At 43.2% G+C, this 27,691-nt stretch overlaps 1 protein-coding gene across 2 annotated transcripts; it reads left to right on the top strand.

Annotated features, from left to right (window-relative positions):
- Nucleotides 1-26,961, top strand: Gdh (glutamate dehydrogenase, mitochondrial). 2 transcript variants are annotated; one of them, XM_070524452.1, is made up of 11 exons: nucleotides 1-579; nucleotides 1,910-2,110; nucleotides 4,457-4,543; nucleotides 5,246-5,334; nucleotides 5,435-5,533; nucleotides 6,289-6,426; nucleotides 11,942-12,082; nucleotides 22,817-23,021; nucleotides 23,737-23,828; nucleotides 25,552-25,614; nucleotides 25,943-26,961. In XM_070524452.1, exons 1-11 carry the CDS (start codon nucleotides 147-149, stop codon nucleotides 26,060-26,062), a joined length of 1,668 nt encoding a protein of 555 aa, XP_070380553.1. In that variant the 5' UTR covers nucleotides 1-146; the 3' UTR covers nucleotides 26,063-26,961. The 2 variants fall into 2 exon arrangements, with proteins under 2 accessions (XP_070380553.1, XP_070380554.1); XM_070524453.1 differs by lacking the exon at nucleotides 1-579 and adding an exon at nucleotides 720-848.
- Nucleotides 26,962-27,691: the final 730 nt, after the last annotated feature.

Genomic DNA, 27,691 nt, shown 5'->3' with positions numbered 1-27,691 from the left:
GGCACTAATCGTATCCAGTTGCCAAGCCCTGCCCAAAAAGTGAAAGTTAGGTCTGTATGGGTGGAGGAGTTAGACCGTCTTAGCTACTTTTTTTTTTTAGTGTGAGAGATTTCAGTTTGCAGTGACCGGAGGCACACACTTTCAAGATGCTGAAGTGCGGAGCAGTCACCTTGAGGCAACTTGCGAACGTGTACGGCCAAGCAGGAATATGTCGGAAGACCGTGAAGTCGGCGATCGCGCCCATGGTTTCACAATACCAAAGGCGGAGTTATTCGGACCACAAGATGCCCGAACATCTTCAATACGTAGAGGACTCGGAGGATCCTTCGTTTTTTCACATGGTCGAGTACTTCTACCATCGAGGCTGGCAAGTTGTTGAGGACAAATTAGTGGAGGAGTTTAAAGGGAAGCTTAGTCTGGAGGAGAAGCGCAAGAAGGTTCGCGGGTATCTCGCCCTTCTCGGACCTTGCCATGCGGTGCTTGAGGTGTCCTTCCCTTTGAAGAGGGACAATGGGGAATACGTGATGATCAACGGGTGGCGGGCACAGCACAGTCATCACCGGACGCCCTGCAAAGGAGGTAGGTGCAAGGAGGCTGCTTTCCCGAAGGGCGTGATCGTTGTATGCACGGACCGTCGCGGTATGCGCATACGCCGCATGCGCAGGCGGTCGTGGAGCGCGCGTGACTCGTTTGGTCCAGCTCCAACGGGTTTCCGGACGGGACCTCTGTTCGGCCACCTGTTTCAAGCTGGATTTGGCGAGCGCTATGTGAGCCACTCGGAAAAAAAAAAGGAAAAATGCCGCGCACGTTTGCGAAGCCAAAGAGCACAGCTTTTGCGACCCATCCAGGTGCTAAGAAAGTTTCCCTCTCTACGCGAGCTCTTCTGCGCCTTCTCGTTATTCTTCGTTGCTTTTTATCAAGGAGACAGCATCATGATAGATAGCCACTTCGCCAGCTAAATAAAAAAGGAAGCCATTGCCGTTGAGACTTTTACTCTTCAAGCAATTTCCTTTTCAATTTTCGTTATCATGTGGAGGTCAACTACGTTCTTTATCACCAAATGACCCTCTGCGTCGGTAGCTCTAGGTCATCAAGGCCCACTCTTTCCTGACAGACCATGTGCCACACACGTGTTTTAATTCGGAGAACGACCTACAAAAGTTCGTTTATCCAATTTTTTTCTCTTCTTTTCTATCCGTTTTTAAAGTGCTCTACCTTGCTTGCGGGACCGGGGATAGATAGTGCGCCGCGGTTTTCTGCGGTAATATTTATGAGTAGAGTCTTAACTCTAATTAGCTCGAGTCAGTAATATAGCAGAAAAGTTTTACGTATGGCCTAAAACGCCAATCTCAATGTCACGGCCCTTAACAAGGTGATGGTTATACATGTTAGGTAGCTGTTGGAAAAAAAAAGAAACACAGCAGCATACATTGCTGTATGTCATAGCCCATTATCAGCTGTGTATACCAAAAGTCGTCGTCAAATTTTGCTTTGTTTTCTACGCAGCAATTGAAATTGAAACAATATTTGTAGTGATGTGTTAACCTGCATATATGCCGCACATTATAATAGTCGAAATACCAAAAGTAGGCTTGTGTTAGTTTGATAAAGTATGGCTGCATGATTTCAATTTGTAGATAGTCAAGTGCAGTAATATCCTGATGCCGCCTTTAACATTGTGAATGCTGCTCTGCACACATATTTTTTTTCTTTTTCACCCTTAACCAGCTGACACTGCTTCATAGTAGGTAATGACTGCCTCTAGATAACTATTTTAAAAAAGAGAGTGTTTTATTTACCTGTCTAGTAGTTTTCACTGTACCTTTGTCTCTTGCTAGAACACTCCTGCTTTTGATTTCTGCCGACTAAACGTTGCCAAACTTGTTACGTGTGCTTCACCTCTTTGCAGGTATTCGGTACAGCTTAGATGTGAGCCTAGATGAAGTCAAGGCTCTGTCTGCCCTGATGACTTTCAAGTGTGCCGTGGTGGATGTTCCCTTTGGTGGTGGCAAAGCAGGACTGAAGATCAACCCGAGGGAGTTCAGCGAGTTTGAGCTTGAGAAAATCACTCGAAATTTCGCTTTGCAACTGGCAAAAAAGGGCTTTTTAGGTGGGTTTCATACTTCGTCATGAAATTCTAGGTTGGTAAACCTGTTTCGTGATGTACTTTGGATTGGTAAGCAGGTGCATTGAACAACTTGTATGTGAAGGTTACATTAGCTGTCTCTTGTTATATATGTTTGGAGCATGTTGCCTATTTATTGTGTGCTGTATACAAAAAAAAAAGGCTGGCATGGTGCTTGCATTTGCATTGCCCTGTTCATTAACATTTTATTTCCTACTCCATTAAGAAACTTGTTATGTACAGGGTGACTGAAAAAATACTGGAACACACTTTGAATTTTGTTTTATTTTATATTGTTTGAATTTTTCAGGACTAAAATGATTCAATTTGAGTTCTTTGAGTTTTTTTGATATAGCACTACTATTTTTATTGTTCTTGGTGTCCCGTTTTTTTAGGAAAGATGGTCTCTGAAGAGTTGCACCACACAGTCGTTGCCCACCTCGAGCAGGGGATGATGATTCCACAGATAGCGAAGATGCTCAAATTGCAGCGTGTTCAAGTTCATCGCTTCGTCAAATGGTTTCAGGAGAGAGGGGGCGTCAAGGACCGGCAACGAAGGGGGAGGCCTTGAACGGCAAGCACCAGGGAGCTGAAATTGGGAGTCGGCAAGAAAATTGTGAGAAATCCACTGAGAAGAGAAAACTCACCTGAGAGCACGGAGTTAGCAACTCGACCATGCAGCTCCTTGTCAAAGACGATCTCAAGCTTACGATGTGCCAACCAGCAAAAGGACAGTTGCTCACGGACCAAATGAAGGCCTTCAGGCTGGAAAAGTGCTGCAGGGTGAAGCAGCTGAGCCATGGTGGAGCCCTGAGCCCGATTCTGTTTACCGATGAGAAGATTTTTCACCGTTGAGCCTGCTTGGAATTCCCAGAATAACTGAATTGTTTCTGAAGGGTTCTTTGCGAACTGTCAGTGTGGAAGAAACTTATTTTCCCAATAGTACCATGGTGTGGGCCGGAATTTCGTGCCTTGGCAAGACCGAACTCGTTTTTCTGCCGAAAGGGGTCAAACTCAATGCGGAAACCTACCACAAGCTGATCCTGGAGGGTGCTGTCATTCCCTGGGATCGAAAGAATGCACAAAACATTGACTGGTGGCTGCAGCAGGACTGGGCCCCTGCCCAAGGAGCGAAGACTACTCATGAGTGGGTTGAGGCAAACCTTCCTGGCTTCCTGGGGAAAGACATTTGGCTGTCAAATTCCCTCCCCCCCCCCCCATCTCAGTCTAATGGACTTCGCTGTTTGGGGAATCCTGGAGTAAAAAGCGTGCTCTTTCAAGCACAAATCCGTCAAATGTTTTATACATTCTCTGCAGAAAGCCTGGGTCGAAATCGCTCCAGAAAATGTTACGGCTATATTGAATTTCCGGAAACGTCTTCAAGCCTGTATCATCAAAGCACAAGGTGGACATTGAATGGCTTTTTGAATCAAATAAAGCACGTCCCATTTTGTTTGTTTGCATTACAGTATTTTTCGGTCACCCTGTATTGTGTGTTTAGCACACATGGTTGATAAGACTCCATTTAAAATGTAGAGCTCCTTCCTTTCGATCATTTTGTTCTGAGAGAATTGTGAAATGTATAAGGAAAATATAAATAAGATAGAGGTTTTTATTCTTTTGTGTGAATTATGTCTGTTAATCATTGACTCACTGGGACCAATGTTACTCACTAGCCTAATTACTTGTAGACTGTTACATAAAAAATGGCAGTTTTTTTTCCTTTTTTAAAATTTCGTAAGCATTTCTATGCCTATCCAATGAGGAAACTCGTCCAACTGTCTGTCCATCCATCATGCAAGACGATCGCTTTCAAGATGGGGCCCGCAGTAGCGAGTGAATTCACCTTCGTGCTGCGTCTTGCTTTAATGTGAACTAAGCGAGAACTCGGCACACATGAAGTTATCAGCACTCCGTGCACTCTCTCCCCATTGCCGATTGCTTTCAGGATACTTCTTGTGCGGCCGCGCATACGCAGCTGCCGCCGGAGTACAGTTTACAGTAGTTTGATGCGGATGGATGATTGGATGATTATAATAATGATTGGAACGTCATCAGCGCACCTGGTGCTGTCTGCCACCTGCAGTAGTTTGCTTGTGTCGTCAGTCAACCTTGTGCTGCCGTCTGCAGCAGTTCGTGTCACCGCAACGCTGTTGTTTATACTGGTTGGATCAAGTTTCAATACATTGATAACGACACTGGGCTGCGTGAAGATAAGCAAGTGGCACAATGCTTATGCATACTTAGACAACTCCGACAGGAGTTTCTGTGTGAATTTATTTTCTCACGAATACTGTTTTATTGACCATACATATATAATTCTACCCTTAGGTCCTGGAGTTGATGTGCCAGCACCTGACATGGGGACTGGTGAAAGAGAAATGAGCTGGATTGCCGACACCTACTCTCAAACTATCGGTAGGAACTGGCATCACTTGAATAGTAGCGTCAGTCTCATTATTTCTCTTCCGAGTTGTAGGCCTGAATACAAGCTGGAGCAGTGGCATTTTGATGGGCAAGAATGTGAATGCACTTGTGTGCCTATTTAAGTGCTCATAAAGTATTTCAGGAGGACTTGTGTGCCTATTTAAGTGCTCATAAAGTATTTCAGGAGGCCAGAAATAATCTAGAGCTCTCCATTTAACTTCCTGCATAGCCCACAATGCATCTTGGGATGGGATGTAGAAACCTAGCAGCTATTTGCCTTGAGCAGGAACGAGGCTATCTTGGTTAGAGCAAGTGGTATGTGTGTGGGAAAGCCTGCTCACGAAACTTCATCGGCTGGCTTCACTGCAAGCATATGCACACAGTGGGGAAGTTGGCTTTTGTAGTAATTTTAGTACAGTTTTTTGGAGTTTAGATTAATAGTAGCTATAGTTATTGTTGCAACTATACTGCACCATTTTGGTTAAGTGCTGTTTTTCAAAGCATTGCTACCTTATTTGCTAGCATTGCTATTGTGGTTGCTTGGTATATATTTTAATATATGATGCCATTTATTAAAGATGAAATGTTTATTTTTTGTATTATATTGAATTGTCGAATTGTTCAAGTGCCTTATTTTTATGACTGATCTCTTTTTGAGCCAGCTTACTTGAGTCTTATGTTTTCCTTTGTCAGGACATAGTGATTTGAACTCTCATGCCTGTATCACTGGCAAACCCATCAACCAAGGTGGCATTCATGGCAGGGTATCTGCCACTGGGCGAGTAAGTTCTCTTCATTGTCTGGTTGGCAAGTCTCGGGTTTGGATATTTCATGTCTAGCATGTGCAACTGTTTTCTTGTTTTCTGTGTTTTACCTCCGTAGGGTGTCTTCCACGGTATCGACAACTTCATCAATGAAGCAAGCTTCATGAGCATGATTGGAACAACCCCTGGCTGGGGTGGAAAGACATTCATTGTCCAGGTAAGAATTTCTTGCACACCTCTATGACGTTAATGTGGTGTATCAAAATACCGTATGAACAGGAATATAGGTTGAGTGGCACGATAGGTCCACTTCTTGAAGTGAAATAAAACTAGAAAAAAGGTTGTTGAGAAGCATTAATTTTTACAATGGCACTGCCACCAGTAGCGAGTGCCACGTACAAAGTCTGCAAGTGCATCCTTAATCTGTGGATGCACTGCACGATGCCCATGAAATGACATTTTTTGTAGGTTGCATGCTGAGTTTTCCCCTTTTTGTGCCCGCTAATATCACACACTTTTTTTTCAGAAATGCCAAACTGGCGCTGAGCGGCCGTGTTGCCATATATTTCGGCAATATCTACACCTCTTGAACGCTGCTGAAAACTCTCTGCATGCCTCTACTCATTGCTCACCTGACAAAAAAAAAAAAAAAAAACCTCCCACACATACATACACACACACATGAGGTTGATCGGAAGAGCGCATACAAGACCCAATGACAAGAAACAAAAAATGCCAGCAATCACATTTGGATGTGGACGCAGGTTTGACTATGCGTTCGCCAACATGCACGCTGCAGGTTGCTAAGGGCTGCTTTATGAAATGAGCGGTGACTTTAGTCTGCTTTTTCAAAAAAAAATTCCTTGTACTTATATATCCCAGTTTATATGGCAGTCGGCAGACAGGTGCCTTGAATGCGCTTTTTACATGTGTGTTTTGTGCTTCTGTTCACAAGGTGCAACTCTCTTATAGGGCCTTGGAAATGTCGGACTTCATTGCACACGCTACTTAACAAGAGCTGGTGCTCGATGCATTGGCATCCAGGAAGTGGATGGCGCAATCTTCAACCCTAATGGCATTGATCCAAAGGAGATTGAAGAGTGGAAAATTGTAAGGATTGTCTTTCACTACTGTTAGTACCTCTGAACTGATATTTGTAGTTTATGTTTTTGGCTCTATGTTTCAACTTTTGTATTTTCCTAAATTTAGGTGCCATAAGTTGGGTATTTGGGTATTTCTTTTCTTTCTTTTGAATTTTTGAAAAAATGTGGTTTTTACCAGAAAAACCTTCCATGGTTCATGTTTTTAAAATTATGTTTGTGAATGATAATAGAATGTTTTATCATCCTAATAGCAGTTAGGCTTGGTGTGTATGCAGTAGCTACAGTACACTGGCAGCATATATGTGCAGGCAGGGTTCTTCCCAGAAAATTTTTAGAGGTGGACATTTTGGGACTGTGGGGCTGGAGGCACTAGCACATACGGAATAATGACAATGCAACAGACATTAGAGTGCAATCACACAATGCAACAATGGAAGAGGCTTGTATTTCTGCGCTTCGCATATACTATGCTGAGGCTTGAAGCTAAGTTTCTTAGCTTCAAGCCTCTGATTCATCAACTTGGCCCACTTTTCCACTACCGTATCATATGCGTAGCTGTTAACTGATGTCAGGCCCTTGACATGCATACGAATGAGGCAGTCCATTACTCAGTTGTGTCTTGGATAAGTTTCTTAGCTGAAAAGTCTCTCGCAGTATACCATGTGCGGTGGGAGCATAAGGTATGACCCTTCCGAACCGTATCCTCTTGCATGGCTCTTCATTCTACACAGGCTTCTTGAACGGCCTCTTGTTGTATTTTATGCACACCTTGCAAAACATCCAACCTTTGATGTAGAAAAACTAAGGATGGTTACAAATCCAAGATGTGTTGAAGACTGATGCTTGCTTGGTGTCTTCGCCACTATTTGGTGCACTGCACGTTGCTTCAAGGCTGAGGTTGAACTGCCACCGTCATGTGCACTCAATTTCGGTCTCTTCGACATGGATGATGTCAGCTGCTCAACAGCATCCACATCGGGTGCCTCCAGCTGCATATATTCTTTGGCATCACTGGTCACTTTTTCAGTCACTTTTAGCGGAAAAAAACGACAGCACAGACGGCTACTCAGCCTTTCTTTTCGCAGCCATCTCCAGCAGATAGCACTACTCCAAATCCCACGAGGCTTTTATTTGCGCATCGTCGTCCCTCTAGCGTTAGAGTGCACGGGGCTTACCTTGGCTTTGTAGCCTCGTACCGGCCTCGCCTGCATGCGGGACATTCGGTCACACCGCACCATTGTTAAGAATGTAACGTTTTGAAAGTGTAAATGAGCCAGACATGTAGGCACTGTACTAGGGCAAATATTGCACATATAGAAAAATGCAGCATCTTAAAAACATAATGAAATCAAGTAAAAGAAAAAGCCACGACCACGTTGGAATAGATGCCCGCAACGATGACGACTGGAGAAGAGCTCTTCCACTAAGTGCGGTAAGCACGAGCAGCATGATCAGTATCGGTACGCTGAAGGTCGTATCCGCGATTACGGGTGAGCTATTCTGAATACTTGTTGAAATCTACCATATTGTTGAAAACTCAAGGTTGTCTCATCTGATTGGTTGAGAGCAGGCTCTCAGGCTGCTCTCTGCTAATCAGATTACGCGACTTTGAGATTTGAACAACATGGCGGATTTTAACATGTGTCCAGAATAAAACCCGCAGCCGTATTGCTACATTGTTCTAGAGGTCTAGTACCGTGATTGCCTGTGTTTCTGGCTCGCAAGTGTGTGTGGCAGCTTTCTGCTGGCATCTATGCTTGCCCATAACAACGCGCTTGTGAAAGCCGGCCCCTCATACTCGTAGCTTCCGCTGCATAGGCACAGGAAGTTGTCCCCGAGTACAGCAAACTTGAAGCTTGAGAGATGGGTGGCAAAACCAGTGCTGCCAACCGTGGTAGAAGCCTGTGTGCAGGTGACATCCGACACTGGCTGTCATAACCCTAGACCCTCCTCTAAATTGTTGTGTGAAAGAGTGCTCATCTCTAGTGGGACATCACATAAGAAGAAACAAGTGATAAAAACTGCTACGGTAAAGCATACTTAACTCATATTTTATATTTTTAAGTTCCTCGCCGCTTTTTACATATGTACATTACGATCTTAGTTCACATTGTTTTCATGTCGGTGAGGAACCAGCCTTTGCCCATATCTTGTATGATGGGGCACTATTGGAACATTGGAGCAGCCATTTGGAATGCAGAGTAATGTTAGAGCAGCTTTCAGTAGTGTTGGGAAAGGTATGATGGGATTCAAGTTCCAGTTCAAGTTCTTTTATTGATCACGTGATGAGTACACTGGGTATAGTATAAAGGTGGGGCCCTATAACTCAGAGTTGTGAAGGGGGCCCCTAGTTGTGCAAATAAAAATCCAGTGCAGTTTTTGAGAGTAACTCATGGTCAAGTACCATTTGAAGTTGCTAAGAATTGAAGCCGCTTCTCAGTCACTAAATAAAATAGGTTAATGTTATGCAGCTGGTTGTTGAGGCCATTGTGAAATTGTTTCATAGTGACTGTCAGTTACTTGCACCTTAATGGGGCTCAGCAACACTTTGTGAAGACAGTAAACAAACCTGCTTAGTTAGAAAATCTTGTGGTAAATATCTGAGCCTAATATTGTTCCTGTAGTTGCAGCAGTTAGCTTACATTACAGTTTTGTTTAAAAGACTATCTGCATTTTCCTTCGCCTTTAAAAAATTTATTTCGATTTCCTGCATACTTGTATGGACATTTAATCAGTGGCCATCAGCTGCAAATCTTAGCTGTTGCAATTAAGTAGTGCCTCTAGCAGAAGCTAAAGTAAAGAAATCTCATTACTGATGAGGCAGTGGCACCATTTAGTGATAAATAAATAGCTCTGCGCTGTTATGACCATTGAGAGAGAGGGAATTGGGAGGACGGGTGTAAGAAGGTCACAGAGTGACCTTCTCCAGGTCATGCTGATGCATAAACTCACTGTGGTAATGGGAAAAGCATGGGGGCATCACTCTGTGTGGGCATGGCAGAACAGCCCTGAGCGCAGTTCTTTAAATGCAAAGGGATTAAGGGTGCAAGGGCGTGGCAGCATATTATTTCCAATGACTGTTCATATAATGTGCATTCAGAAACTGTCTGTCGGAAAAGATTGAGGAAGTGCTCTTTAAATACCAGGCACAATTTGCACTTTCTTATAAAAGGTGTTGCAGGGACTCGTTAAGCTAATTTTCTACCTCGTGACACATATTCTGTGACATAACCATCCTGTTTGGGGTGTACATTTGAATAACCTTTACTGATGCCATGGCATTCCAAGTAGCAGTAACAGAACAGCTGTGGCCTGCTTGTTTTAATTCAATTGTTATTGACAGCTGTTAGTGCTGGTAAAAATGTGGCAGCCGTGCGTACCAGTCTGAAGTGCTGTCTTGTCTGCACTTCTTAAGTGGCTCAACATGGACATTCCTAGGAATGATCAACATACTGGTTTGGACATTTGCATGCATCTTTTGCTTAGCTCTGCCAGTTGGCGACTAAGATCTCCGGAATGTGGCTTTTTAGGGAGGAATCATGTTTAGCGTGACTATTACAAAAGCCCTTTCATTTGTCGCAACATTTTTGCTGTGCTAAAATCAACTCATCTTAGCTGCACCACATATGCATATATGAATTGCTAGCTTGTTCAATGCAAGATTTACAAATTTGGTATTTGGAAAGCAACAGAAGTGCCATAAGACATGCATCTCGCGCATTTTAAGTGTTAACAGTACTTTAACTTCTAGGAAGAAAAGTTTGTATCATTTTGTTGGTGTGGTCGATTGTACAATTTCTAAATCTTTAAAATTCCAATTGCAGCATAATAAAGATATGTGTATGTGCAAGATGCTTCTTTAATCATAACTGAGTGTTTTTAGTTCAAGAAATTCGGTTTCTTGCAATTTATGTGGTTCAGTATGTGGTTAGTGGCTTAACACCAACATCGCAGCATATACGTCATATGCTGTGTGCAATAATACATAGTGAGACGTACAGCCGAAACAAAAATGTTGGCTTTGCCTATGACTGAAAGAAGGTACTGCTAACATGCATAACTTTCATGCCAAGCAAATATATTGTTTACAGTGTGCTTAGACTGCTTGCCACTGTGGTGTTGAGGCAGTACCACAGTGAGCTAATCAAATGTCAAAAGAACTGCTTTGATCAACCATTTATGTTGTTATGAAGCAAAAATATTCTTGTATAGCATGAAATAAAAAAATTACAGTAGAAGTCTTTAGGGGGGGGGGGATACAATTTTTTCCCTGATCAATTCTACATTTTTGTTCACAGTAGTTCACCATGCTGAGTATCCTTAGTCACAGTCAGCGAAGCTGTTTTTGTTTGCCAGATTGAACTGGAAGGAAATTGTATATGTCTAAAAGCACTTGTTACTGGCTTAGTTTGTTCAGGTATAAAGATTGCAGCTATTTTCTCTTTGTGCTGTGCTAATTCATGCTGCTATGCTTTCCTTGCACCTGTATGTGTGCTTCTAAAATGTCAGTCCTATTTGTAGGCATTTAGATGAAGAGTTGCATGTTGTATTTCTATAAATAATGTTGACATGGGTGTCACAGTGAATGTTCTGGTAAGAAGAATATAGAAGTGCGAGACTTGTGTAGTTCTTTAAAGGGACACTAAAGGCAAATATTAAGTCAAGCTAAAGTGATAGATTAGTGCTCGAGAATCTCTAAGGCATGAATATTATCGTGAACAGAGCCTTAATAACTGAGAAATCGGGGTAAATGCAGGACGTGATTAGGGACATTCAAGTACTTGCCCAATGACGAAAGCACTCCTCAGTTAAATTCTGTCACTAGTACTCAACCACTAATTGAAAACATCCTTGTATTGTAAGACGAAATAATATGCTACTTGTCCAGTTCTATTTCATTTTTAGAAAAAAAAACTAATTGAAATTACCTTTGACAACGATGGGGTGGTCGAAGGTTTCGTTTTCACTCGACTCCGCGCCGCCTGCACTTTTGGATTTCAGTAGTTTCGTCATCGCATAGCGCTGCGCTCGTTTTGCTGGCTCACAATACTCGCACAAACTACAAGTAGCAGAGAATTCAACTTCTATGTGATGTTGCGGGATGCCCAAACGGTCTACGCCACTTGACCAAAAAGCAGCTGCAGCAGCAAATCCACCGCTCTGTCTTGGCTTGGTACCACCGTCTATCGGGCACCGTTTTACTCAAGGACGGCAGCAAATGGGGGTAATGGCATATGCAATGTCGCCACTCCCCCGGTTGGGTGGCAGGAGGTTTGAATTTCGAAAAAGGTATTCGGATCCTTCAGGTGCACTTTTCTCATAAACCATTTTTTTTTTTGGCACGAAACAAGCGTTGCGTGGTTTCTGGAATGGAATGCAAACGCTACACGTTGACTTAGTATTTACCTTTAGTGTCCCTTTAAGTTGCTTGACTGCCTGGCCACCTTATGCCTAGAGGCAAACCTTCTTTCTTACACATATAACAGCATGAGTGTAACACCTTGATCTTGTTCTCTGCCCAGAACAATGGCACAATCAATGGCTTTCCCGGTGCTGAGCCTTACAAGGGTGAGAACCTGATTTATGAAGATTGTGACATATTTGTGCCAGCAGCGCTTGAGAAGATAATCACGAAGAACAATGCCAACAAGTTTAAGTGCAAGGTAATAACTTGTATTTCTTGCTTAAGAATTGAATGAAACCTCAAACATACATGTAAAATTTCAGTCCCACAAACAAATTGTTTTAAGGCGTTAGCATTAGGAGTGTTCAGTTGAAAAAAAGTGTGCGTGTCTATCTGTGAAGTGTCGGAAGCTGGTTGCATGGTAGGAGCAGAGAGGGGATCAGAGAGTTAAGAGTGTGTATGTGTATTTGAATTATATGAACAAGAAAAAATGAAACCGAGGAACCCGATTTTTATTAGTCAAATCGTAAGAAGCCAACAAACAATGACACGGAGAACATAGGGGAAACTATTCATAGTTCTTGCTTGAATTTCAAAACTAATAAACAGATGGAAATGAAAGTGGACACAAAAACAACTGACCACAAGTGAGGTATGAACCCATGTCTTCGCAATACGCGTGCGATGCTCTTATCAATTTGAGCTATTGTGGTGCCATTTTCTCATCCACTTTCTGGGGCATTTATATCTGTATATTAGAACCACCATCTTTATTTCAACCTAGGCCGATAGCTTTTTTCAAATAATCATATACCAAACTCTAGGGTCGGCTTAAATTCGAGGATTTTAATAAACGTGCCAGTTTGTAATTGAAAATTATATATATGGTGCATAGCTAGCGCCATCTAGAAAAGTCAGTATCGCAACCGATATTAGCCGCGCCAGTAGCCAACCGAAGTACACAAGTGCTGTCACTATGTTGACCCATTGTCTCCTTTACTAGATGCCTGCCACGTGAGCGGAAAACCAGCTGCCAAACCTTTTCTCCTCTCCACTAGTGTCTGTCACGAGCGCCAAATGTCGCTGGCAGAACCACTGGGCAATACCTTGCATGGCTTCCGAAATTTTCCTCGTGTGTACGTGCCGATCTGGAAGGCCACTAACCTTCATCACAGCTCAGTGGATATTTGCAGGCATTACAGCCGACAGCTATTCTAGTGCCAGACAACCAACCTTTAATATGCACACCCAAAGGATTGTGCTGACCATGGTTACACCTCGGTACCTACCACGTAAACGCCGTGCGCTGGGTCACCAGTCGTCACCACCGCCCGCCGCCCTTCATGATGGATGGATGGATGTATGTTGTAAGCGTCCCCTTTGGAACAGGGCGGTGGGTTGCGCCACCAAGATGTTGCTATTATACTGCCTAGTGTTTTACCTAGGTTTAAAAAAAAAAATGATGAATTCTCGTAACCAAATTATCTGACCCTCTATTGTGAACTTTGTTTTTTTACATCTCCATTTTTTGTCGTTTCCCTGCTTTTCTTCCACGAATCTTCCGATTGCCTCTTCTTAATCTCTACTGCGGACATGTTTACTTTCCCCCTGCTCTCGCTGAACCCAAGGGCTTCAAGGAGGCCAGTGGTGCCTAAATCGACCGCTGGGCAGATGTCTTCACATTCTAGTAAAACATGCTCCATCGTTTCCCTAGCTTTATCGCAGCAAGCACATGCTTCTTCTTCCTTCTTGTATCTCTCTTCATAGGTACGTGTTCTAAGGCATACTGATTTCGCTTTGAAAAGTAATGAGCTTCCCTTTGAGTTATCATAAATTGTTTCTTTCCTGATTTCGTTTTTTTCCTCTTAAGTAGTTACTCGTGACAGGTTTCTTTTCTATTGCCGCCTCCCATGAGATTATTTCAGCCTCTCTGACTTTCCGCTTGATGTTCTTTGTTGCTGTGTTGCTCACCCTACAGGCTGCATACTTGCTGGTAAGCTTGCTAGTTCTTTTCCTCCACTGTGAATCAACATTCTTCCTGTACAAATACCTGAGAACTCTCCCAGCCCATTTACTTGATTCCATATTCCACAGGCGTTCTTAATAATAAATTTAACTGTGAGGTTCCCTCACTTCAAAACTTGTCCAGCCCATATCATCCTGCACAGCTTCATTTGTAGTCTTCCCATGAGTGCCCAATGCAAGGGGTCCCACTGACTTTTGGTTGCCATCGAGTCTTGATTGTACAACCGCATTTCCAACAGTAAGTCCTGGAAGCATTACACCTTTCCACATAGCCCAGAGCACCTCGTACCTATTGTATCCCCATAGCACTGTTCCGTTATGGCCGCATTTCTCTTCTCTTACTGTTATTGTTTTTTCCTGTGTTTCCATATATCTGTTGCCTTCTTTTATCCATATACCAAGGTATTCATATTCTTTTACCCGAGGTATTTCCGGGCCCTGAATTGACACTGTCTGTTCACTGTTTTCATTGAATACCATAACGCCTGATTTTCTAACACTAAGTTTCAAACCTAAATTGTTGCCTTCCTATCCACAGATATTATTAGCCAGATGTTGCATATCACTTTGCTTGTTAGCTAGCAACACAATGTCGTCTACATAAAACAAACCTGGAAGCTGCTGCTTTACTACTGTACCTCCCTGTTTGTATGAGAGATTAAACCCAATATTACTTTCCTCTAGTACCCTTTCCATCCTCACCATGTACATCATAAACAGCAGTGGGGATAAAGGGCATCCCTGCCTAAGTCCCTTGTTGATATCAACTTTCTCCTCGCTCCTCATCCCTTCCCATTGAATGCAAGTGGTATTTTTTTTTTAGGTAAATCTCTCTCAAAAGCTGCATACAATCGTCGCCTAAGCTTTCCCCTTCCAGAATTTCTCACAAAATGTTGCAGTCTACATTGTCATGCGCTCCTGTAATGTCTAAAAAGGCCATATGTAGCGGTCTGCTTTCTACTCTTGATATTTCAACACACTGAGTAAGAACAAACAAGTTATCATCCAAACGCTTACCTATTCTGTAGCCATTCTGAAGTTCTCCCAAAATGCCATTATTCTCTGCCTATGCTTGCAGCTTTAATTTGATGGCTTGCATTGCTAACCTGTATATTATTGATGTAATGGTGAACAGTCTACAGTAGACTCTCGTTAATTCAAACTCGAAGGGACCCCAGGATTTTGTTTGAATTATCAGGAAGTTTGAATTATCGGAAGTTCTCGCATATATGACTCTGAGCAAGATTACAGCGCACATTACAATGAATTATCCACTTAAATCATATTTTAAACATTTCATTCTTTAATTACACAGTAAAAACAGAGCAGAGGTGAAGGATCCAGAACAAGTTTAATGGAAATCTATGGCTGACTAGACCGTTTGAAGAAATCATGAATTGTTGATTGTTTTTTCTTTACATGTGCATTAAGAACAAAGTTCTCTATTCCATTAAGAGCAGCCAGTTGTTCTTGAGAATTTTCTTCTACAGTCAGAAATTTGCGGACCTCGGCAAGGTAGTGAAACGCCTGTGCTGCTGTCACAGAGGATTGCTCTTCTGATTCCTCTTCACTTTCGCTGCTGTACTGTGCTGGCAGCACCTCAGCCACCAAGTCGTCCAGGGTGTCTTCCCTGCATACGCAGAGGTTATCATTGGCAGCCGCAAATTCACTGAGGTCAGCAGCTATGTTGTGTGCTTGGAGTGCAGAAAGCACTAGCCTTGCTTCATCGCTCTCCATTTGGAGGCAGTCTTCACCTTCATTTCGAGCGCAGTCAGGCAAGGTATCACTGGTGTGGCCTGATATGCGGAAGGCATGCTGGAAGCAGTTCCGTATCGTTGCCGATGTTACTGCACTCCATGCGTCAGCTAGCATTCCCACAGACGACAGCAGTGTTACGCTGTACGACATGGAATTATCCATGCATATTAGCATCCTCTTAAGGAGTAGCTTTCTGTAGTTTATCTTCAGACATTTGATTACCCCCTGATCCAGAGGCTGGAGGACAGCTGTTGTGTTTGGAGGGAGGAATTCAAGACGAATTGCCTCCAGCCCCTCCACGTCACCGTGAGCGGGACAATTATCCACTATCATCAGCACTTTTCTTTTATCGCGCTTAAACCGCATGTCAAGTTTCCGCAGCCAATCCTCAAACAAAGATTGCGTCATCTATGCACGTGTATTTGCTGCATAAGAAACGGGAAGAGTTCGGACGCCTTTAATTCATCTCGGACGCTTCGATTTGCCAACAACAAAAAGTTCGGGCTTGTGACTACCATCCATATTGGCACAAACCATGACTGTGAGCCGCTCCTTGCTCAGCTTTCCGCCGGTGCAACGTTCCCCCTTGCGACACAATGTTTGCTGAGGAAGGCACTTGAAGAACAGTCCCATTTCGTCAGCATTATAAATGTCAGCCGAGGAGTATTCAAGCAGTAGGCTCTGAAGACGCGTCTGCTGCCAGTCGGTAGTAACCGCCTCATCGACCGCTGCCGCTTCTCCACTTACTGTTTTGAAAGTGAGGCCATGTCGCTCCTTGAATCGCGACACCCATCCATCACTACACTTGAAGTCTTCAATTCCAAAGCGCAAAGACAGTTGTTCAGCCTTCTCTCGCAGGATTGGTCCACTTACTGGTAGACTGTAGCTCCAAGCGCGCTTCAGCCAAAGAGAAAGTGCCTTCTCAAGCTCCGGATGCGCCGCGTCCCTAAGCCTTTTTCTGTCGGGAGCGAAATGGCCTGCGTTGTTTCGCAGCTTGTCTTTCGCTTTCACAATCGTCAGCGTACTTTTTGTGATTCCATACTTCAATGCCACAGAAGTCTTCTTCGCTCCAGCCTCAACTTCTTCTATGGCTGCCAATTTTTCTTTCACAGAAAGGGTTCGGCACTTCCCCCGCGGAGACATGATGCTACCAATGCGGGCGACCGACCAGGGAAAGAAAAGCGCGAGCGGTCACGTGATTCGGAATCGGCCGATGCTACTCGCGTCACTTTCGCACCATTTTTTTTTCCTTTTCTCGTGCTCTTTGTTTTTACGTCAGGTTTTACGTCAGTTTTGAGCGTTTTGACAAACGCAGGTGGACAGTCGTCATTTCCACAAGTTTTGAGGGTTATGTGTTTTAATTTCGAACTTCCTGCTTTGAACTGGCTAGCAAGCATGCTAGCAAGCCATGGAAAGTTGAGCAACAATGTGCCCTTCGGGAGGCTTTTGTTTCGAACGTTTGTTTGTTAGGTTCTTGTTCGCTTTCTTTTATTTTTTTAGGCCATAGTGCGCTTATTTTAACATTTTCTGCTGTTGTGGTGATATAAGAAGTCAGATTTTTCACCAGTGGTGGCAATGATAGCCGATAATTTTCCGGTATGGACAAGCAAAAAGTACGAATTAACCGAATTGCGGTGTTTGAATTAAGCGGCCTTAAAATACATTGAAAACATGGCGAACCAACCAAAAATTTGATTTTTGTTTGAATTAACCGAAAGTACGAATTATCAGAGTTTGAATTATCGTGAGTCTACTGTATACGAATAAATTCTTTCTCCCCTTACCTTTTTGAGTTAAATTCATTACAGTGAAAGCTCGGTAATTCGAACTTCAATAATTCGAATTTATGGATAATTCGAACTGTACGATTTGGTCCGGCCAAGCTCCACAGAAGTCTATGTATTAAAAAGTCCGTTAATTCGAACGCGAGAAGCTTCCCTCACAGATAATTCGAACTACACTCGCCTGGCACACGGCCAGAAAAACGCGCCTACTGCCTACACACAAGGCTGTATTGCCTCCGAAACGGAGAGAACGGCGAGAGACGGCAAAATCTGAAAAAAATCTAACCGACGCGGGGTCAGCCAGAAGGCAGCGGCGGCTGCCGCCTCTCCGTTCTACGTAACCTCAGAGACTTCTTGCCTGTTGCGAATCTCGGAGGCTTTGCAAATCTTGTACAGCTGCTAATGTTGTGCGGAGATGGCACGGCAAGCTCCAAAACACAGCGAATCAAGTACGTCGCAGCTGCGCTTGCAATCAAGAACCAACGAATCGGGGCTTTCGCCACCTTCACATGTTCAGCGTCTTTGTCTCGGCAGTCTTCATCGGTTGTGCACCTCTGTTTTCAGCTTAGGAGGTATCGGCCGTCGCAATTCATTGTGATGGTGTTAAGCCTCGGCTAACGTTCGTTTCGGTGGACATCGGTGGTGTGGCACAGTCGGACCCAGAGCTTCGACTTGAAGATGGCGTGTGCCCGCGGCACACGCCATCACTTTCTGACACGCCAAATTTCTGACATGCCCTACTGCTTCCAAATCGCAGTGTACTGTTGCCGTCCTTCACTTTCGTTAGTTCGAACTTTCGTTAATTCGAACTGAAGCGGCTTCCCCTTGCGGTTCGAATTAACGAGCTTTTACTGTATACTGTGTCGCCAAATGTTTGGTATTTGTCTCTTTTAAAGCTTTTTTCACTGCTTTCACCAGAGCTTCCTTACTTTTTGGTCCTAGTACATTAATCAGCCTAACGGGAACCTCGTCTTGCCCTTTGGCTCTGCACTTAAGAATTTTCTCTTGGGCTTTTCTTACAGTTGAAATTTGTAAGCCCAGCTCCTTTTGCATCTGGTTCTCTTTCATCCTCTTTTTTCTTCAAATGCAACCTTGTCATTGCCTTAGAAAGGTACTGCTGTTATCTTTTGGATGTAATTTAATGCCGCTTCCCCTTCCAGTTTGTTTCCATCTTCGTCTAGGATATGTTGTTGTATTGTTGACTTCCTGCCTAATAAATTTGCGGTCCCAAAATATTCTAGGTGCGGCTTTCTTTTTCTCGCGTATTTCTGACAACCAACGTTCATTTTCACCTTTTATCTTTGCTTGCACCAGTATTTGAACCATAGATTGTTTCTCCCAATATATTTCCCATTTTCTGGCTACTTCATCCTGCAGCAACTGCACTTTTTTTGCCTGCCTGTGCTCTCGAGATGCTGTCTGTCGTTTGGCGATCGCTTCTCATATCTCCCTGTTCCACCAGCTTTTCGGTTTCTTTTTTCCTTTCCAACGAACATGTTGTTTCTCTTTCCATATTTCTGTCGTTATTTCACTTAGAAGCTCATTATATTCCCACTTTTTATTTGGCCATTTGCCGAGTTCTTCCTCGTCTCTTGTGGCTATATTTATTTGTTCAGCTTTCAAATTTAGGCTGGCCATGTTGCACTTCTTGCTCTCTTTCCCAACTACATATCCTATGTTTAAAATGATGTGTTTATCGTCATTCCCTATGCTGCTATACTTTTCCTCATCAATGACCATTTCTCTCAACTTATCATGAATTCCTTCCATCATCAGACAGTAATCAGTGGTTGATTGCCAGTTTCCCTCTTCCCGTGTGATCTGCCCTTTACACTTAGGCCCTGTATTCATGATAACGAGGTTATGTTGCTCACAAAGATCTCGCATTGACTTCCTGTTGTTGTCAGTATAGCCATCTAGATCCTCTGTGTGGGCATTCATGTAACCTAATAGGATAATTTCGGCATCATTCCCAAAACCCTCAATATCAGCACTTGGGTGCTGATATTGATTCTCTTGATTCTTCTCTGTGCAATTATTTCCGGTCCACAAGTACGTTACGCCCAGCCCAGTTTTCTTTCCACTCATTGTACCTAAAAACCAAAGATGCTCTTGACACTTTGAATGTTGAGCACGAATGCCACCTCGCAACGTTTGTTCGCAACTGAGGGCAGGCCCGTTCCGCTGGGAGCGCAAGCCATTCTGCAGGCATCTAGTAAAGAAGGCAATGGTTGGCCTGTGTCATATCGGCGTGCGGTGTGGTCCATAGCATGGCGTTATCGTAATGGCACCAAACAGGCAATGCCACTATATAGTGCCTCTTTCAAACGAAAAGTTGCGCTAGCCGTAGAGGCATCATCAAAATTTCAAGCTGGGTGGAACTTTGGCATGAATGTTCCATCGTTGGAGGGGTAACGGGGGACGCTTTTTGCATGTGTGGCAACGAGAAGGTGACAGCTATGAGGAAAATAAGCGTGCGATAACGGGGAGGAGCTGTTCACGGAGATTGTGCCGCATTTCGATGCATGGGTGCGCTAACGCTTGCACGCGTCCGCAAGTGTGCGTGGTCTGGGCTATAGTGACGAGGCTAGCAGCGATTATAACGCAGAGTGAGCTCGGTAGGCTCATATTAAATAAATGCTGCTTTCATTTTGTGACTGCTGTCCTCACTTTTTTGTTCAGCCTACATTCGAGGTAAGTTTCTTTTATTTTTTTCTGGCTTTGGACATTTGGGGGTCTGCTTAAAATCGGGGCCGGCCTAGATTCTAGTAAATACGGTAACCTTGGGAGTGTTAGCCAGCGCCACCACTTACGGCCATGGCAGATAGATGTGGTACATTCTTTCTACCACAGGCAACGTGTAGTACATGAACTTTTTGGGTGAAGGCAACTAGTCAATAAACCCACACATGCTACCTGAAGGCATCAAAGCTGCCAGATTCGAGACCCTGACTATGTAATGAACGAGAAGAAAGGAAATTAAGTGTGGTGGTCTGCTCTGGACCACCGTCAGTTGCACTTTGCTCCTGAAAGACGCAGGACATGTGTTCAGTGAGCTCCTGAACAATGCTTTGCAATGTGGTGAATGCGGTTTAAATCGTGGATCTGTGACCTAGGTGCGACATTTCTTGCGTTTACCAATGAATTGTCACAGAATTTTTCTTCTGTCAAAAACTGTGCTGGCTATGTGTAGTAACATTGTGGGTGAAGGGTGGCCTTACTCAGTGCTGCAGTGGTGGAATAGCTGTGTCAATTGTACTAAATTGCACCAAGAGCAATCCTTTGTGCCATCCTGCTCCAAAACATCATTTTAGCAGGAAGCTGCATTAAGCATCAGAATGAAAGCCTTTTTCTGTTGATGATGCCTTGGTAGCCATAAAACTCAAACCAAAACCTAAAGCATGCCATAGTCTGCTCACGCCATCATCATGATCATCATCCTGGAAGCTACCACCCCTCCTAAAATGGTGCTAATAGCTGGGATGCAATTTAATGTACAATTAAAAAAATATAGGAAAAAACAGTTAGCATGTCTGCATATTGTAGGTTTTGCAGAACCCTGTCGCAATTTGCAGACATTTTTTAATGTTTTAATCTCATAGTTTAAAACAACTTGCTTTTCTTGCTGAAACTGTACTTGTTGCGAGCTCAGTTTTCTTCTGTGGGCTGTTTCTCTGTTCCAATTTTATTGCTCGTAATCGTGAACCAACCAGCCCAAATGCGTACTCTTCTGTTCCTCTCGGTTATCATTGTTGCCATTGTTCATGTACTTATGAATCGGTAAGCTTGCTGATTTATGATTATAAGTCATGGCGCTCTTTGGCCACACCTGGCCCTTGCGCCACTAAACAACACACATTCATTCATTGCTGATTTATGTATTGTTTAAAAACTTCTTACATATTCTGAATGTGGAGATGTCTATGAGTGACAGTCGGGGAAAGCGCATGAAGCTCCTTCACTCCACTCCACAACACACAAAGGCGCTATGCCAGAGTTTGTTGACTCTCCGACATGGTGCAGAGAAGGCTCCAGCAGCAGAATGTCAATAAACATGGATTTGTTACTGTATTTGCACGATTCTACCGCTTCACCCTTTGTACCGTGCAGTTATATTACCGTCCAAATATCCTAAAAAATAACTTGGTGCCAATTCAACCGCGCACATCAAGTAACGAAACCTTAGTTGACGCACAGTGTGTACAAATAATTTCATGGAACATACAAAGGTGCACTGGCACGCACACAGCTGAATCTTAGCGGCTAGTCGCTATCGTAGTCCGATGACACCTCCTTTTCACTGTCTACTGACCACATAAAGTCATCTTCAGTTCCATTTAATGCATTTGAACTGCTACACTTCTTGAAGGCTCATGCAACCACTGTCTGCGGGAGGGCATTCCACACACCATGGGCCCACCTTGCAATGCCTCTGAGCGTCGCTCTCTTCAACTGACCCATTCAATGGCAGTGTGGGTAGTTGCACTGAGATTTTTGTTTCTTTTCTTTTGTAAGAATCGGTTTCATTTTTGATTTTCAGTAGAATTAGATACACTTGTAACGCATGCAAATTTTAATGCAACTCTTATTGAAGAAAGTGCATGTTAGGATCGTGCAAATATGGTAATCCAAGATACAACACGGTGCGACAGTCACTGCGCTTACAGGCAAATGCTCACTGCAAGATCGATTGAGCGGCCACGTAACATGAGAATGAGAAGTTGCGTGAGTAGAGGTTCCATGTAACCAACCCGTAGTGGGCCTGTGCGCATCTGCTGCAGCAATGAAGTGCTCAGCAAAAAGAAAACAAGTGGCACCCCGGGGGCTGCCACTTGGGTGGCTAATTATAGCGCGTCTTAGTGACGTGCTTGTGCGGTGACTCGCGCCCACAAAGAAAAGCACTGTTTGAGCAGGAAATTAGCTCCGACACGCTAGCTGTGTCCGCCATGTTGCCACTTGGGCGTCAATTCCCAAAGATCGAGCTAAGCACCACAGGCAAGCTGGGGATGAGGTGCGGGAAGGTGCCTCGATCCCCACAGAAGAAACCGGGAATGCAGGGAAGATGCCGGAAAGATGTGGGTATGGATGGTTTCAATAATTAGTGTTCGAGAATGCCCCAAAAGTAGCTGCCTTAACAAATCAGCGGACAGTCCTTACAGTATGATGCCTTTGTGAAGTACTTGACAAAACGAAAGAAAAAAAAGAAGTGTTTAGCCAGCAAATGAAAAAGAAACTCTACTACTGTACTAAGGCAAGCCTTCATAGTCTGTTTGCAACTTTCTGTTTTGAGGAATGAAGTTTACATTCTTTTGGTACTCAAAAGATAATATTCTGTTTTGTCCTTGAACATTAACATACCAGCTGGTGTACCCTTTGAAAATCCTTGGTTTTGATGTGTGTGAAATGACTTTACCATCCTCTTTCAGATTATTGCCGAAGCAGCTAATGGACCCACGACTCCTGCTGCAGACAAGATTCTCATGGAGCGCAATGTTCTGGTCATTCCCGATTTATACATCAATGCCGGAGGTGTGACAGTCAGCTACTTCGAGTGGCTGAAAAACTTGAATCATGTCAGCTATGGCAGGCTTCTCTTCAAGTATGAAAGGGAGTCCAATTACCACCTCTTGGGTGAGAACTGTCTTTAATTTATACAGCTTGTCTTGTTTGTCTCCTCTTATTTGCAAGCTATCTGCGGTGCAAGCACACTGAAGTGTATTGTGCCCTAGCATATATGATTTGCAGTGTGAAAAGATAAATGAGAGTTCGCAGTGTTTGACTGCTGCTCTTGAAGTAAGACAGTTACTGTTTGTGCATTTTATGATGATATTGTTAACCTTACTGCTCCTGTAAAATATCCTGCACACACCTGAGATGCAGGAGACCTAAAGGGTGGAGGACACGTACAGGGGAATCAGGACACAGATTTTAACAGCTGACACAGCAAAAGTAAAGGAGTACAGCAGTTTGACCACAACTTATGATAGTCATAATGTATGGGCTATGACATCGACTTACTTATTTCATGCACTTGTGTATAAAGGTGAAGTGACATTATGAGTGACAAGTTATTAACTGTGACATTCAAGTTTTCTCAGAAGTTTATATATAGCTCAGTTGAAACAGCTCAGTTCGTTTCATTAGAAACAATAAAAATGGTACGTACAAGCTTTGGTTGTTATTGTAGCAAGAGAGCAGTGATTATGGTATAATTTTACAGTGATAATTATGCATTGATCAGCCTATTTTAATTGTTCTTGTTCCCATTTGTTGCCTGGAATGCAACAGTTTGGACATTGTCATAAGATGATGTTAATGGAAAATTATTTCTTCTCGTGTATCGCAGAGAGTGTGCAAGAATCCTTGGAAAGGAGGTTCGGCAAGGCTGGTGGCCGTATTCCAATCATGCCAAGTGAATCGTTCCAGAAGAGAATCTCCGTAAGCCTATTATATACCCTTACCTTGGCACTTGTAGTGTGACATATTTTTCTTCTTTCTTTTGTAATGTGGCACAGATAAAACTGTGCTAAAAGCGTAAAGCATAGTAGTGTTGTTCCCCCATCCATCTGTGCCCCCCCCCCCCCCCCCCTCCTTGCATCACATCTTAAGTTCCGTGATCATCTGCACTAGGCAGTGAGGTCTCCATCGCAGACCACCACTGGTCTGGTGACACAACAGGTTTGTCACCTTCAAGATGTGTTGCAGGTTACCATAAGCAGTGGTGGAACAGCTATTCCAATTGCACCAAATTGTGCGAAGAGTGGTCCTTTGTGCCATTCTGCTCCAAAATGGAATTTTAGCTGGAAATTGCATCATGCGTGTGTCAAATGAAGTATAAGAATGAAAGCTTCCTTCTGTTGATGCAGCCTGGGTAGTAAAACTGAAACCTAAAGCTCGCTGTTGGCTGTCATCATCATCATGGAAGACAATGATGCGGCCCTAGCCATGGTTATAGCCAATGCTGTCGGTTCTCCATTAGCTCTCCCTCGCTGTTTTCATGCTTTTGTTGCATTTCTCTCTGGCGAATGTTCGAATGTACTGCTGCCATGCTGTATTTTTGTTTGTACCCTGTATGCTACAGATCGGTATACCTCATACCTGCATGGCATGGAACTCACTCAAGGAAGATGTCAAATCAAAAAGAGGCCTTGGATAATATTCTGTTGCACATTTTTTAGCATAGTTGTTGGCGGTGCCACTTTAAAAATATGTTGTAATACTTCTACTCACCTGCTGCCATATTATAATTTGCTTACAAGTCTGGACCTTCTTTGCAACCCTGTATGATCAGAAGAGCAGATTCTAAGGTTGTAATTTAATTAGCTTTCACATGTTTGACGGCACAGCTATAGATATTACATATATGCTGGAGAGATTCTGCATATTAGAAGAAACCTGTTGATGTCTTCACTGTAACTTTGGTTTAGTCGCGTACAGTGCTCACGGATTGAAATAGGACACGGAGCATTTAGTACAACCCCATATATGTGCAAAGTACGCGAGAGCACCATGTCATGTCGCTAGGAATTTGGTCACCAAAAGTGACGAGGACTCCGATGTAAGTGTACGCGCCAGAATTACGTCGATGTGACACCAACTGCAGCCGGTTGAAACTAAAGTATGCGCATTACTTAGCCCTAAATTGACGCGTTTCATTCCGTGAGCACTGTACATACTAGGGCATGGTCTTGTTGATATTTTTGTTGTTGCTCGTTTGAAGCATGCCAAACATGCAACACCTGATAGAAGTCTAAATCGTAGAAGCAGTATTATAGCGCGGAGTATGCACATGGAAGGCCATTCTGTTAAAAATAATGAAACTACTTTGGTAATTTTCAGTCTGAATGCCTGATTGATATGCATAAAGCCGCCTCTGCTATATTTATTGACAATTTCAGTTCAAATTGTGACCATATCTGGTATGGAACTGTGAACGTATCTGGTTGAACACTGCACCAAAAGTGCTTGATGTTGCGCCAAATCAGATTTTTGCCTGCGCCAAAAGGTCTAATGGCTTAACACTGCTTCAGCAATGTTTAAGGTTTGTGATGCTGATTCTAACCACTGTAATGCCTGAAAAAAAAAAAAAAGTGGCTCTATTGACATTAGGCTATAACATGAATGTTAAGGTTTTTTTATATTCTGTGCTTATACTGTGCAGGGTGCATCAGAAAAGGACATAGTACATTCTGGTCTGGATTACACCATGGAGAGGTCAGCCAGAGTAAGTAGAAGTTTGAGTGCCTTACCTTACTTTTTGCAGACCACTAAGTCCTTCTTTCTGCAGTTCTTTTGTTATTGCAAAAGTTGCTGAATGGATTCTATAATATTGTGCAGCTGTTGCCACTGTTAAAAATATTTATTTTAGAATACCCTGTGCTAAATTTCCATTTTTAAATATACCTGTTGTGTGCAGCACTTATAAAGCTTTGATAACTGTAGAGCTGCCTAAATGCACATTCAGTTTAGTAAATCTTATCTATATTCTTTTGAAATGTGTGCCTTCACTTACATGCATTGAATGCTCATGTGTCTTCCTTGTTTTAATGCAGCAAATCATGCGCACTGCCATGAAGTACAACCTTGGGTTGGACCTTCGCACAGCTGCTTATGTGAACTCCATTGAGAAGATCTACTTGACATACCGTGAAGCTGGTCTCACCTTCACTTAGCTTAGCTCATTCATCAACAGTGTGGACTCGCACCTATGCTTTGAATGAAAGCACACTCCACACATAGCATACTAGCCAGTTCTCTAGACCTTTCCTATCTGCTTATTGGTTCTGCAGGCTGTTTCACAGTGGTTCTGGAACATTTGCAGGAGTATCTTGCTGGCTCTCACCCTACCATTAATGACTAGGCTGATTCGTCCGCCACAGTGAGTCCCACAAAACCCGACCAATTGTGCATACCAAGAACTGCCTTGCTGAAGGCTTAACTATTATGACAATAAACCATGCCGTTAGTTAACACAAATGATGCATGGAGTTTTCTACTGCTTTTTTAAATGCTGCAAGATCAGCAAATGCCATGCTTGTGTATTGTGAATTTTCCTTGTTGGAATTGCATCAGTAATATTTTTTTTGTCCCATTTGTAAGCATATATGCCTAGCTCAATGGCAGTCAAAACCACTGTGATGAGGCTACATCTTGTCGGCAGAATGTTTCACTAGGGGCATCGCATTCTTTATTGATCATATTGGCTCACAGCTCATATTGGATCACAGTGGTTCTGGAACATTTGCAGGAGTATCTTGCTGGCTCTCACCCTACCATTAATGACTAGGCTGATTCGTCTGTCACAGTGGGTCCCACAAAACCTGACCAAGTGTGCATACCAAGGACTGCCTTGCTGAAGGCTTAACTATTATGACAATAAACCATGCCGTTAGTTAACACAAATGATGCACGGAGTTTTCTACTGCTTTTTTAGATGCTGCAAGATCAGCAAATGCCATGCTTGTGTGTTATGAATTTTCCTTGTTGGAATTGCATCAGTCATATTTTTTTGTCCCATTTGTAAGCTTTTGCCTGGCTCAATGGCAGTAAAAACTACTGTGATGAAGCTACATCTTGTCGGCAGAATGTTTCACTAGGGACATTGCATTCTTCATTGATCATATTGGCTCAGTAGAAGCAGACATTATGAAACTTGTGGGCAAGTACACTTTCAGTGTTTTGAACCTGTGTGCGCTTACGGAAAGGGCAGTAAAAAGGTGATGAATATCCATAGTTGCAGTGCTGTGTCACATTGAACCTGACATTAAGAATATGGTGCTCACAGCTTTTTGCCTTATGTGATGTGAAACCTTTCTTTTATTAGTCACCGTAAATATATTGAAAACTTTTTTCATAAGACAGATTCAGCCTGTATCTTGCAAAATGCCTATGCAGCTAGTGAGCTCGGACAGGCTACACTAATCATAACTGTTTTGGGGGCGGCTCTGCTCTGCATGGGTGAAATCGATTAAATACTTTTCATTTAGTTCAAAAATGAATACTCAGACGATGCTGTGCAGGAAGCACTATGCCCTATTTCACACTTGGCAAGCTGTGCTACAGAAGCTATTATTAGAGTTTGGAGGACGTAGCTGTAGGGAGGACTTTGACTCTTCGTCGGGACTTAGGCGTGCAGGGTTTATTTACAGTATTTACATACATTTTAAACAAGAGATACATCGACAGTCTAGCGTGGCTCCAAAATGGAGCACGCAAGACGAAGCATACAGCAAACGAGCACGAAGCTCCAAACACACTGACGAGCACAACGACGAGCACACTGACAAGCACCTTCTCGAGCA

The sequence above is a fragment of the Dermacentor albipictus genome, chromosome 1, assembly GCF_038994185.2.
Source record: "Dermacentor albipictus isolate Rhodes 1998 colony chromosome 1, USDA_Dalb.pri_finalv2, whole genome shotgun sequence".
Lineage (NCBI taxonomy): Eukaryota > Metazoa > Arthropoda > Arachnida > Ixodida > Ixodidae > Dermacentor > Dermacentor albipictus.
Note: the sequence above shows the minus strand (reverse complement) of the source record. Positions and strands in the feature narration are given on the sequence as shown.

Coding starts and splice junctions, on each gene's coding strand:
- Gdh (XM_070524452.1), top strand. CDS start 147: ATGCTGAAGTGCGGAGCAGTCACCTTGAGGCAACTTGCGAACGTGTAC. Junction 2,111..4,456: donor GGCAAAAAAGGGCTTTTTAG/GTGGGTTTCATA, acceptor TTCTACCCTTAG/GTCCTGGAGTTGATGTGCCA. Junction 23,022..23,736: donor GTCCAATTACCACCTCTTGG/GTGAGAACTGTC, acceptor CGTGTATCGCAG/AGAGTGTGCAAGAATCCTTG.